General features: G+C 39.9%; 1 protein-coding gene across 3 annotated transcripts in view; it reads right to left on the bottom strand.

Annotated features, from left to right (window-relative positions):
- eprs1 (glutamyl-prolyl-tRNA synthetase 1) overlaps positions 1–5,138 on the bottom strand; it is a 33,837-nt gene extending 28,699 nt beyond the window's left edge. For 2 of the 3 annotated variants that reach the window (XM_047030500.1, XM_047030501.1), the window contains exons 1-5: positions 4,629–5,135; positions 3,638–3,722; positions 3,379–3,478; positions 3,037–3,193; positions 2,781–2,914 (exon numbers count right to left, since the gene is read on the bottom strand). In XM_047030500.1, coding sequence (XP_046886456.1) covers positions 2,781–2,914; positions 3,037–3,193; positions 3,379–3,478; positions 3,638–3,722; positions 4,629–4,671 — 519 coding nt within the window. In that variant the 5' untranslated portion in view covers positions 4,672–5,135. Of the gene's footprint in view, positions 1–2,780; positions 2,915–3,036; positions 3,194–3,378; positions 3,479–3,637; positions 3,723–4,628 lie in introns of all 3 variants that reach the window. The other variant, XM_047030499.1, reaches the window with a different exon arrangement.
- Positions 5,139–13,484: the final 8,346 nt, after the last annotated feature.

The raw sequence follows: 13,484 nt of genomic DNA, 5'->3' as shown, positions 1-13,484 counted from the left end.
ATGCCTGGTGCTGCTTCTCTGACAATGTGAGATTTGTCTTTAACAAGAAGCGGTGGCTTCGTTCCTTCCATGGCTCTGGTTCAGAAGAGCGGCAAAACTTCGAACCAGTTCGTGACGCTTGAAGCATTGAACGTCATCTGTCACGTGGTTTCGTAATTTGATACAAGCTCCAAAACACTTTTTCGAAACTGTGCGTATTGGTTTTGCGACACAAGCATCGATGCGTCAGTGCCATACGTCCCATCCCTAACAGGCACAGTTATTGTTAAGGCCAGAATTGGCAGGCCAGGAAAAATAACTAATAGGCAAAGGCGAAGAATGGTCAGAATGGTCAAGGACAACCCTCAGACCACCTCCAAAGACCTGCAAGGTCATCTTGCTGCAGATGGTGTCACTGGCTGTGTCTACTACCGCGCACTTTATGAAGTACACTGCAATACAGTGCCCTGCAAAACAGTGCACTTACATATTCAGTGCACTCTGTCGCTGATAAGTGCTGTCTCAAATGGAACACTGCTACGTTAAACACTTGGTGGAAGTGACCACACCCGCAAAACCTGCCAAAATTAACGCGCTTCTCCACTTAAGTGGAAAAAGCTGCCGAAAGGGCTCCTCCTTTTCCACTACGTAGCTAAGATGGCGCCCGTTTAGGGCGAGTAGTGTCCATCGTTGTACACTGTTTTTTTGGACCGTTTGCAGTGCGCCATCCTGGTACTTTCAGTGCACTGAATTATTCTGGTTTTGTGAGTGAAGCGCCCTAAGCACTGAAAGTCAGTGCTCGAAGTGCACAAGTGCGCGGTAGTAGACACAGCTACTGTGCATTGCTCGACCATTCAGCGCACATTGCACAGAGAACAGCTGTATGGGAGAGTGATGCGGAAGAAGCCTTTTCTGCACACGCGCCACGAACAGGCTCGCTTGAGGTTTGCCAAACTACATTTGAACAAGCCAGGCTCATTTCGGAACAAAGTGCTGTGGACTGATGAGACAAAGATAGAGTTATTCGGTCACAACAAGATGCGTTACGTATGGAGGCAAAAGAACACAGCATTCCTAGAAAAACACTTGCTGCCCACAGTAAAATTTGGTGGGCGGTCCGTCATGCTGTGGGGCTGTGTGGCTAGTGCAGGAACTGGGAATCTAGTTAAAGTTGAAGGTTGCATGGATTCAACTCAGTACCAGCAAATTCTGGACAATAATGTTCAAGAATCTGTAACAAAGCTGAAGTTACGGCGGAGTTGGGTGTTCCAGCAGGACAACGACCCGAAACATTGCTCCAAATCCACTAAGGCATTTATGCAGAGGAACAACTACAATGTTCTGGAATGGCCATCCCAGTCCCCTGACTTGAATATAATTGAAAATCTATGGGGTGACTTGAAGCGGGCTGTCCACGCTAGGCACCCATCAAACCTTACTGAACTGGAGATGTATTGGAAGAATGGTGCAAATTACCTCAATCCAGAATCCAGACACTCATCAGAGGCTATAAGAAGCGTCTAGAAGCTGTTATTTTTGCAAAAGGAGGCTCTACTAAATAGGGATGTCACGAGAACCGATACTTACGGTACCTTCCGATGCTAAAATAACAAAACACCGACGATGCCCATTTTTTTGAAGCACCGTAAGTACCGTGAGCGCCGATGCCAGATGTTAGCATCGGTGCTGCGCCTTCAGGAGTGTTCCAGTCGACGTTTACATTAAGAAAAACAAGATAACAACTGCTGCTTTAGCGATCGCCCCGCTTCGACTTGTTGACAAGAAAGGCAAAAACAGTAGTTTGCGTTTGAGGCAGATGACCGTGGCGTTATAATTAATCCGCAGAAGCCATTATGCAAAAAATGCTACCGCAGTCTTCAGACCAAGGGGGAATACTTCCAATTTAGCTAAGCACCTGAAAGATCGTCATCTGGATTTGTTTGTGGAGAATTCAAGGCAAGTTCTGATTCAGTTCCAGAAGAGGCGCAGCACCGATGCTAACATCTGGCATCATACAAAATAAATCAATGTTCGTTCTGAATACATCAACAGAATGCTCTTTTTCTGTTTGTTTAATCTGTCAAACTAAAATACACGTTACATGATGTTTGAGATGGTGGGCACGTGTGTTACAATGGCTTATGTACATAGTTTAGGTTAGCTGTAGTTTTAACGTTAGCCCATAGCTTAGAAGGTAAACTCATGTCATGTTCATCTTGTTAGCTGAATGGCTTAATTGCACTTTATTATGTTGTGCTATGCTCTATTGCACATGTTTTGTATGTCTTTGTAGGACATTTTGCTATTTTTCAAATATTTTAAAGAAGTTCATGGTTCAAGTAGCCTACATGGAATCTTAGACAATCCTCTTTTTTTTTACCATGGTATCGAAATTGGCATAGAGAATCGTGTTATTTTAATGGTATTGGCACCGACTACTGAATTTTTGGTATCGTGACACCCCTACTACTAAATATGAATGTGATTTTTCTGTTGGGGTGTATATTTTTTTGCAAGTGTCTAATTCTCTTATGATGCGTATGGCATATTTTCTGTTTATCAAATAAACCTTATTTCACTGCTAAAATATCACTGTCCATGACGTATGTGTATATATATGACAAAGACGTTCCTCATCCAAATGCCCAACAATTTATAGATGAAAGTAATGGAGATTATCAGGGTTGCCCAAACTTTTGCATAAGACTGTATATCTAGGGAGATATTCCTTTCTTTTTACAGCTAAATGGATCTTTACTGAATGAACTCGGGGGGGTGGGGGGGGGAAATAGTGTACTCACAGAGCTGCATGTGGGGGGCTTGCTGCTGGCCCACTTGTTTCCCACAGAGGAAAAAGGCTCCTGAGATCCCAGGAAGTAGAACCAGCGTCTCACATGAGAGAAGGACTTAACCTGGCTCTGCCACTCAGCATTCCCTTAAAGAGGGAGGGCGCAGAAAGAGAAAAGGAGAGAAAGCGCATGAGCTGTCGAGACAGCCCTTTTGCCGTTGTGATGCAGCACTGTTTAAATATAAAAACGCAAACACATCTACACAGACCTTTAAGTGATGCCCATACACTCAGGTCTGCCAGGGTGAGGCTGTGCCCCACCAGGAAGGTCCGCAGCGCCAAGGCCTTGTCCAGCTCAGCCAGGGCTACTGCTAGCCTAGACTGACCACAAACACGGCTAGCACCGAACTGCAGCCAGTGGTCCACCTGAACACAAACACAGACACAAACAGGCAGGCATTAGAACACTCTTGCATGGAAATTTGTGGAAATCCTAATACTGTACTATGCTTGTATAGTGCTTTTATAGATAGGCTACTAGGCATGTAAGCCATAACCTTGAACTTGATGGTAGAGAAGGAAGTTTCTGATAGTCTACACTAGACAGTTACCTCAGTGTGCTCCATTATGTTGGAGCCATACAGGCCCATGCTGGGAGCTGCACGGGCCAGGTAGCGCATGATGGAGTTAGCATCACTGAACTGGACTAAACTGGAGAGATGGAAGGGAGAGAAGGAGAGGGGGGTGGGGGGTTCCATTAGCCCTCTCAAAGCAAACCCTCAGCCAGCTGCTAATCAATTGGAAGATGCTACCTACAGAGGATCACACTACCAGGAGAAACTTTTTTTTGTTTTTTATGAATCCACTCACTCTGAAATATGGAGTTTGGTCTCTTTGCCCTCTGCCACAGACACGTTCATGATGCTTTTGACATGCTCAGCTGTCAACAGTGCCCCTGCAGGGTAGGAGGGGAGCAACACCTCTATCAAGTGTCAACCAACATGTCACAACACCCTGCACACATGCCTTCCAGGCAGCGCCATTTATTGGCTGTGTGTAAGTGTGTGTGTGTGTGTGTGTGTGGGGGGTGGTTGTGTGGGGGGAGGGGGGGGGGGGGGGGGGGGGGGGGGGGGGGGGGGGGGGGGAGAAGTGTGTACCAGTAAATACAAAAGACATAGGGTTACATTTGACTTCAATATTAACAACAAAACTTTTTTAAGGATATCTACACGTGAAAGGGACAGACGTTTTCACAACTTATGTAGGGATGTATGAAAACTGATCAAACTTGTTGGGCGAGTAAATTGTTGTTGAGGAAGGGTTTCGTTTAGCTTTTTGTAATAGCTAGCCTAGCACAGAACATCAAGTACTAAGGTAAAACACTTAGGTAGTCATAACCAGAGCCATAGAAAATTTTCTATGGCTCTGGTCATAACTAACTGGTACTTTCACGTTGCTTGCATCAGCCAGTTGTAGCAGGAAGATACACACGATGGTGCTGTTTCACATGCTTTACCTCGCTAATTAAGCTAGCCACACGCAATGTTGGAGCTATCGGGCTAGCCGGCAAGCCTTTTCGTTAAACATTGATTCCTGTGTTTTGATACCCACCATTTTAAGTAACTAATTCATCCGTTAAAATAGACAGCATCCACCAATTTTCTTAAAGTGAGTGCTGAAATTGCATATTTGTTTTACTGCCTGCGAGCAAGCTTCGGCAACTCTGACTTACAGCAAATGTGCCACGATGGCAAGCTAGGCTAATGACAGTCAGTAGGTGATGTTATTGAATTGAGATCGAAACGTTTTTACATGCATAGACATCAATTTGACATATACAGTCATTAATAACCATACTCACCTATAGGAGGGTTGCTAGAGTTTACGGTAAGATTACACGCCATGTTTTCTCCTCCCTATGAGTTTGCCAAGGCTCTCGAAAAGATCCAAACCCCTTACCAGCGCTTCAGACTGGCTTCTACCACACCGCTTTTGGTTCTTCTTCGTAGTCTAGTTCTTTACATTGTGTAAGCGCTCAGGGATGTGCTACTAGCTCAACATCGCCACCGTTATGATATTCTGTATGGCAAGCAGTTTTACAATCAGTGGCCGAGAGTTAACAATATGTGGGGTAGCCTACACCAACTTCCCAAGCCTTCTTTGTTTCACGTTGTTGTTTCAACTTTTTTGTAAATATGTTGTAACTATAGCTAACATTTTATCGTAATAGCCTATAACAGTTACTATAATGGATTTCGATTTAGTTTAATCCCTTTGGTATTAAGAAGGATGAAATTGATGGTAAACTGTTTGGCTAATCTGCAGGGACACAATGTTTCTAAACCCAATAAAGGAGGAAGAGGTGAAGTTAGTTTCATATTCGACATTCGACATTCGTCTCACATTCGGAAGTCGCTACTTTGCAGCGCCGAGTTAGGGACCGGGTGAAAATTACCCATACAATTTTGAAAAATGATGACATTTATAATATTTGTATGACTATAAAACCTCAAACAAACAGCAGAGCATTCCAACAATGTCTGGCCTACTTCCACACCCTTTACTTTTTCAATAATGTTTTTAAAGAAATTATAGAAAATCGCTAATCTCGAAAATAGCATGAAATCCTTGCTAATCTCAATATCTTTTCCAAACTTGGGTCAAAAAATCTCAAATACACACCAGATTATTCTAATAGTGTCTTGCCTACTTCCACACCCTTTACTTTTACAATAATGTTTTAAAAAAAATGATAGAAAATCGCTAATCTCTGAAAATAGCATGAAATCATTGATAATCTCAATAACTTTTTCAAACTTGGGTCAAAAAATCTCGAATATACACCAGATTATTCTAATAGTGTCTGGCCTACTTCCACACCCTTTACTTTTTCAAAAAAACATTAAATAAAATGATAAAAAATCGCTAATCTCTGAAAATAGCATGAAATCATTGATAATCTCAATAACTTTTTCAAACTTGGGTCAAAAAATCTCGAATATACACCATATTATTCTAATAGTGTCTGGCCTACTTCCACACCCTTTACTTTTTCAAAAATGTTTTTAAAAAAATGATAGAAAATCGCTAATCTTTGAAAATAGCATGAAATCCTTGCTAATCTCAATATCTTTTCCAAACTTGGGTCAAAAAATCTCAAATACACACCAGATTATTCTAATAGTGTCTGGCCTACTTCCACACCCTTTACTTTTTCAATAAAACATTTTAAAAAATGATAGAAAATCGCAAATCTCTGAAAATAGCATGAAATCCTTGCTAATCACAATATCTTTTCCAGACTTGGGTCAAAAAATCTCAAATATACACCATATTATTCTAATAGTGTCTTGCCTACTTCCACACCCTTTACTTTTACAATAATGTTTTAAAAAAAATGATAGTAAATCGCTAATCTCTGAAAATAGCATGAAATCCTTGCTAATCTCAATATCTTTTCCAGACTTGGGTCAAAAAATCTCGAATATACACCCGATTATTCTAATAGTGTCTGTCCTTCTTCCACACCCTTTACTTTTTTAATAAAACCTTTTAAAAAATGATAGAAAATCGCTAATCTCTGAAAATAGCATGAAATCCTTGCTAATCTCAATATCTTTTCCAGACTTGGGTCAAAAAATCTCGAATATACACCAGATTATTCTAATAGTGTCTGGCCTACTTCCACACCCTTTACTTTTTCAATAATGTTTTTAAAAAAATGATAGAAAATCGCTAATCTCTGAAAATAGCATGAAATCATTGATAATCTCAATAACATTTTCAAACTTGGGTCAAAAAATCTCAAATATACACCATATTATTCTAATAGTGTCTTGCCTACTTCCACACCCTTTACTTTTACAATAATGTTTTTAAAAAAATGATAGAAAATCGCTAATCTCTGAAAATAGCATGAAATCATTGATAATCTCAATAACTTTTTCAAACTTGGGTCAAAAAATCTCGAATATACACCAGATTATTCTAATAGTGTCTGGCCTACTTCCACACCCTTTACTTTTTCAAAAAAACATTAAATAAAATGATAAAAAATCGCTAATCTCTGAAAATAGCATGAAATCATTGATAATCTCAATAACTTTTTCAAACTTGTTTAAAAAATCTCTAATATACACCTGATTATTCTAATAGTGTCTGGCCTACTTCCACACCCTTTACTTTTTCAATAATGTGTTTTAAAAAATGATATAAAATCGCTAAACTCTGAAAATAGCATGAAATCCTTGCAAATCTCAATACATTTTCCAGACTTGTTGAGAAAAATCTCAAATACACACCAGATTATTCTAATAGTGTCTGGCATACTTCCACACCCTTTACTTTTTCAATAATGTGTTTTAAAAATGATAGAAAATCGCTAAACTCTGAAAATAGCATGAAATCCCTCTGAAATTTTATAGAAGACGAGTAATCATGTCATACAGGAAGACAGGACACAATCCACCACAACGGATCAATTGACAGTCTCAGCTGTCAAGTCTTAGAGAGAGAGAGAGAGAGAGAGAGAGAGAGAGAGAGAGAGAGAGAGAGAGAGAGAGAGAGAGAGAGAGAGAGAGAGAGAGACAGACAGACAGAGAGCGCGAATTAGAGAGAGAGGTATGTGTAAGATTACTCTGATGTAACCCCTTGACACACCCCATCACTTTGAGTGTCTGCCTGTCAGAAAAATTGAAGATGTATCTTTTTTTATTCTGTATAAAATGATACTGTGTTCAGCATTCCTTGTGTGGAAAGAGAGGCCTACTCCCAAACCTGGAATAGATGGAGACGCAAACTCTGGTGACCATTTGCTTGACACCTATATGGTCAACTAGGGTTGATGACGCAAACACTCACACACACGCGCGCAAGGTCTATGCAAGGGAGCCAATGAAAGAAGAGTTATGAAGAAATTGGGATTTCCTATGTGCTTACATTATTCACTTATCAATAGAACTAGTCATTGGATACTAGTTAGTAAGTTCTCATGTAAACTTGCTATTAATAAGAGTAGATTGTGTCTATGTGTTAGGATTAATAGATGTTCGGGGTCAGGAGAAAGTACTGGCTAAACGTTCCTTGTCATGACTACAATTAGAGCTCCATATGAACTCTCTAGTCTGAGAGTTGTCATGGTGTTGGGAGCAGTGAATCTCTTTCTCTGAGACTGTCGTAACGTCAATACTGTCTGACTGTCACAATCTATGTTTACATTCTTGTGCCCTATAAAAGATGGTCCTCCGGCTTTCAGAGCTGAGAGAGACATGATTGAGACCTAAGCCTGGTGTTGTGTTGTCATTTATTGTCAGAGATCTGGTTCTTTGTTTGGCAAAACTCATTGCCACAACTTGTGCCACTGTGTTTAAATGCACGCTTAAGATAAAAAAGACACAGGCAATGAAAATAAGCAAAGGCTGTAATCATAATATATATGGGGTTCCATAAAAGTTATTGATTGAGATTAGTGAAGATTTCATGCTATTTTCAGAGATTAGCGATTTATTTTCTATCATTTTTTTAAATGTTTTATTGAAAAAGTAAAGGGTGTGGAAGTAGGCCAGACACTATTAGAATAATCAGGTGTATATTCGAGATTTTTTGAAACAAGTTTGAAAAAGTTATTGAGATTATCAAAGATTTCATGCTATTTTCAGAGATTAGCGATTTTCTATCATTTTTTTTAAGGTTTTATTAAAAAAGTAAAGGGTGTGGAAGTAGGACAGACACTATTAGAATAATCGGGTGTATATTTGAGATTTTTTGACCCAAGTCTGGAAAAGATATTGAGATTAGCAAGGGTTTCATGCTATTTTCAGAGATAAGCGATTTTCTATCATTTTTTAAAAAACATTATTGAAAAAGTAAAGAGTGTGGAAGTAGGCCAGACACTATTATAATAATCAGGTGTATATTAGAGATTTTTTGACCCAAAAATATTGAGATTAGCAAGGATTTCATGCTATTTTCAGAGATTTGCGATTTACTATCATTTTTTAAAAAGAATTATTGAAAAAGTAAAGGGTGTGGAAGTAGGCAAAACACTATTCTAATAATCAGGTGTATATTTGAGATTTTTTGAAACAAGTTTGAAAAAGTTATTGAGATTATCAACGATTTCATGCTATTTTCAGAGATTAGCGATTTTCTATCATTTTTTTAAATGTTTTATTGAAAAAGTAAAGGGTGTGGAAGTAGGCCAGACACTATTAGAATAATCTTGTGTATATTCGAGATTTTTTGACCCAAGTTTGAAAAAGTTATTGAGATTATCAATGATTTCATGCTATTTTCAGAGATTAGTGATTTTCTATCATTTTTTTAAATGTTTTATTGAAAAAGTAAAGGGTGTGGAAGTAGGCCAGACACTATTAGAATAATCTGGTGTATATTCGAGATTTTTTGACCCAAGTTTGAAAAGGTTATTGAGATTATCAATGATTTCATGCTATTTTCAGAGATTAGCGATTTTCTATCATTTTTTTTAAATGTTTTATTGAAAAAGTAAAGGGTGTGGAAGTAGGCCAGACACTATTAGAATAATCTGGTGTATATTCGAGATTTTTTGACCCAAGTTTGAAAAAGTTATTGAGATTATCAATGATTTCATGCTATTTTCAGAGATTAGCGATTTTCTATTATTTTTTTAAATGTTTTATTGAAAAAGTAAAGGGTGTGGAAGTAGGCCAGACACTATTAGAATAATCTGGTGTGTATTTGAGATTTTTTGTCCCAAGTTTGAAAAAGTTATTGAGATTAGCAAGGATTTCATGCTATTTTCAGAGATTAGCGATTTTCTATCATTTTTTAAAATGTTTTATTGAAAAAGTAAAGGGTTTGGAAGTAGGCCAGACATTGTTGGAATGTTCTGCTGTTTGTTTGAGGTTTTATAGTCATACAAATATTATAAATGTCATCATTTTTCAAAATTGTATGGGTAATTTTCACCCGGTCCCTAACTCGGCGCTGCAAAGTAGCGTCTTCCGAATGTGAGACGAATGTCGAATGTCGAATATGAAACTAACTTCACCTCGCTATAAAGGAGTGCGTGGTACGACGGAGCATCAGGGAGACAAAAGGGGGGACAATTGACAATTGGGAGACAACAAGGGGAAAATAATTAGATATTTTATTTAGTTTTTGCATGTCGAGATTAGAGTCAATGACGCGAATAAAGTCTTAATACTTTTTCCTGAATCAAGTCGAAATGTCGAAAATAAAGTCAACATGACGAGAATAAAGTTGAAATAGGGCCTACCATTCCGAGAACAAAGTCAACACGTCGAGAAAAACTTGAAATTTCAAGAATAAGTCGGATTTTTTAGAATAAACCAGCTATTCTTCTACAAATTGCCTTGTGAAGGCCGAAGGAAGTGTAATTTCACGAGTTATATTATACTTCAGAATTATTTTTATTAACAAGGACATTCTTTTCAATTTGAGAGATAAGTAGGGCTTTAAAGAGACCACACAAAGTTGGAGGTGGCCGTATTCCTGCAAAATGAAATAGCTAGCTAGAAATGGACATATGCAAAGGGTATCGATGGTTAAGGCCGAAATATAGGTTACTACTCTGACGACTCCGTTACGGACAGACAGACAAACGGAGTCGGACGGATTCGTTGTAAAGTATTTCGAAGGCTGTGGGTGCTGAAAACAATTCCCGCAGGGGCGGTTCTACCGGGGTGGCATGGGGTGGCAACTGCCACCCTAAAATTAGCCTTGCCACCCCAGCTGCCACCCCAGTTGGCAGCTTTGAAAACAAAGAAAAGTTGTGGCTCATCAGACATTTGCAAGAGCGAATTTCTAATATCCCACTGCAAGTGAATGCAGCACTAGACGATTCCGACCACCCTCCCCACTCCGCCCAGCCGGACATTTGCGACAGCAAATTTCTAATAACCAAGCCCAAACTAAATCTGCAGTTTTTATTTTTTACATTTTCTGCAGTTATTCAGACTGAAAATCTGCGGAATTCCGATAGCCTTCCTGTTCTCCTGAATATATGTCGGAGCGACCGACATGTTCCACAACAGTTTGACGCAGAATATGGTCGATTGAATGCAGACTTTGCTAAAAAGTATTGATCCATCCTCATAAACATCGCCTGAAAACGCCCTGTCTATTGCTGTAATTTTGCTTGATAAGTGTTGCTGTGTCAATTCTTCACGGCTGAATCTTGGCATATTTGACTAAAATTTTAACAGTCTAACATGCACGTTACTGTATCAGTTTCGGGGTTGACAGACTTCCTTTGATTGCTATCATAGTCACAGACCTGGTGGCAATGGGCTCTGATTACAAGTTAAATATTTAGAAAGAATAGAGACGCAATATGAGTTAACAAGTTTATTTAATTTTTGCCTCAGACAAATGCAATCTATTTGAAATTCCGTGGGTTTTCGTTGAAATTCTGCGCTCGTGAATTACGTTTGGGCTAAATATCCCACTGCAAGTGAATGCAGCACCAAATGACTCCAACCACCCTCCCCACTCCGCCGAGTCGGACATTTGCGAGAGACCGAGGTGAAATCAGTTTTATATTCGAGATTCAACAGACATTATGTGCGTTCGACATGGACTGCGGCATGAAACGACCGGCGAGAGTAGCCGCTTGCAGTCGGGGAGGAGTTGAAAACGGCTCTGTGAAGTCGGACATTCCAGCTTCTCGTGGTTTGCTGCGTTGATGTCAGTCATGGCTGATCAAGCGCTGTTTGCTTACTTTACTTTATTTATAATTAAACTTGGTCTTTCCGTTAGTGAAGAGGCTGACTAAAACCCTTTTCTTCAACACATTATTTATTCAATTAAACTTTTTTGAGCGTTGGCGAAACTGAAGGTGTCAGAATATTACAAAACACGCGTCAAAGTTGTCGTGTGTGAGTCTGGCCAATCATGAAATAGCTGTGTAGTCACTTGAACCCGTGCAGTTGCTCTTGAGAAAATGCGCTCGGCTACACAGCCTGCAGTTCTCGAATCGATCTCACGGTACGTTGATGGCGATGTAACAGTGACGTATCCTCGGTGCCGTCTCAAGTCTGACAAAAAGTCTAACCAGAATTCACTGTTTCATGTCAGCCGCCTGCAGCCGCCTGCAGCCGGCTGCAGCGCCGCATGAAGTCGGGTCATGTCGAACGCACCTAACATTAGGGGGGACGATTTTTTGTAATTATAATTTTCGGACAGCGTGCGTGGTTGCCTGTCGTAGCGTAGCACTTTTTTTTTTTATATCAATATATTGGGGGGGACATTTAGACCAGATTTGAATATGGGGGGGATGTGTCCCCCCCAATATGTATTATGATTACGGCCTTGCTGCATAGAATATATTTTCTTTTAGAAAAAATGCATTTGTGAATCTAAGCGCGTCAGGAAAGTAAAAAAAATCCACACACAAATGCAGGGATTTGTAACTCGTGTACGGCAGGATGCAAATAAATGTAATGGGGTCAAAGATGTTGAATCACAAAATACATTTGTGAATCGCGTTCAGGGGCGCCGCCAGGAATTTTGGGCCCCATGAAAATGAAAATATATTTCTATAATTTTTGATGATTTCTATTAGATTTCAATTTTTTGGGTCCCCTGTCAGTCAGGGGCCCTTAGAATTGTCCTAGCTTCCCCCCCTATACGGCGCCCCTTTACATTTGTTTGTGAATTATGAAACAAATTCAACTCCATATGTGGCCCTAATGATCCGTCGTAGTCAACCTCAGTCCAAGTAAGATGAGGTGTTTCCATTCAAACAGTCATCAAGAGTATGTGAAGTCCTTCAGTCAGATTTTATGGTAGTCGCTAGCCTGGCTGCCAGCCCAACTTATCCCCGCCATAGAGTTAATATAACTAGAGTAAGCTACTTTTGTCTTCCAAAATGGCGTCCCCATTCATTTTTATGAAAAGTGCTCAGTGGTGCAGTGAGGCAAGCGAGATCGCGAGACTGGACGCGGCCATCTTTCCACTTCCGTGTCTTCCTGTCTAACTTTAAACAGTGGCTCTTTTTTTCCCTAGCTCCGAGAGCTCATGTAAATCGGCTATCGGCCAATGTGAACTTTTGTGCTCATGCCCTGTTAGTATCCGCCAGCACATTTGCAGGCAACTTTCATTGACTAAGCAAATAAATGGGTTGCTAGTTTACCCATTTCGGATTGGTTTCAAACTTAGCAAAAATCTGGAAAAATTATTGGGGGATATAGTTTTAAAAATGTTGAATGGAGTTAATAGAATAAAAACGACCGGAAGAGTCGGAAACCTAACCGTACATGCAATACCACCTACATCCACCGGGGCCGTTACTTCAAGCCGAGGGGCGAGGGGTGGGGGCTTGATCCCCGTCCACAAAAAAAATTGTTCGGGAAGTTGGGTCTGGAGGGGCTCGATTTAGGAAAAACTATATCGGACCAATTAAATTGTCAGGGCGGGCTTTATACGATGATGGACAGATGATCAACAGTAACGTAATCTACAACGTCACCAAAGAGCGCCTGGGTTGAATTCGTTTTCAACAAACAACATATTACCAGAATGGTTCTGAACTGGTTGCAGTTCCCCTCAAGTTCCAAATGAGGGCGCTAACGGTCGAGTGCAGAATTAATCTATGAAGGTCTATGGAGCTATACCCCTCAAAATCCACTTTTCTCAGGATATAATTTTTTGTCTAGTAATTTGAATTCTGAAATCGAAAGGGGAGGCAAAAAAAATACACACCACTGGGTGTTAG

Source organism: Hypomesus transpacificus, chromosome 12, assembly GCF_021917145.1.
Source record: "Hypomesus transpacificus isolate Combined female chromosome 12, fHypTra1, whole genome shotgun sequence".
Classification (NCBI taxonomy): domain Eukaryota; kingdom Metazoa; phylum Chordata; class Actinopteri; order Osmeriformes; family Osmeridae; genus Hypomesus; species Hypomesus transpacificus.
Note: the sequence above shows the minus strand (reverse complement) of the source record. Positions and strands in the feature narration are given on the sequence as shown.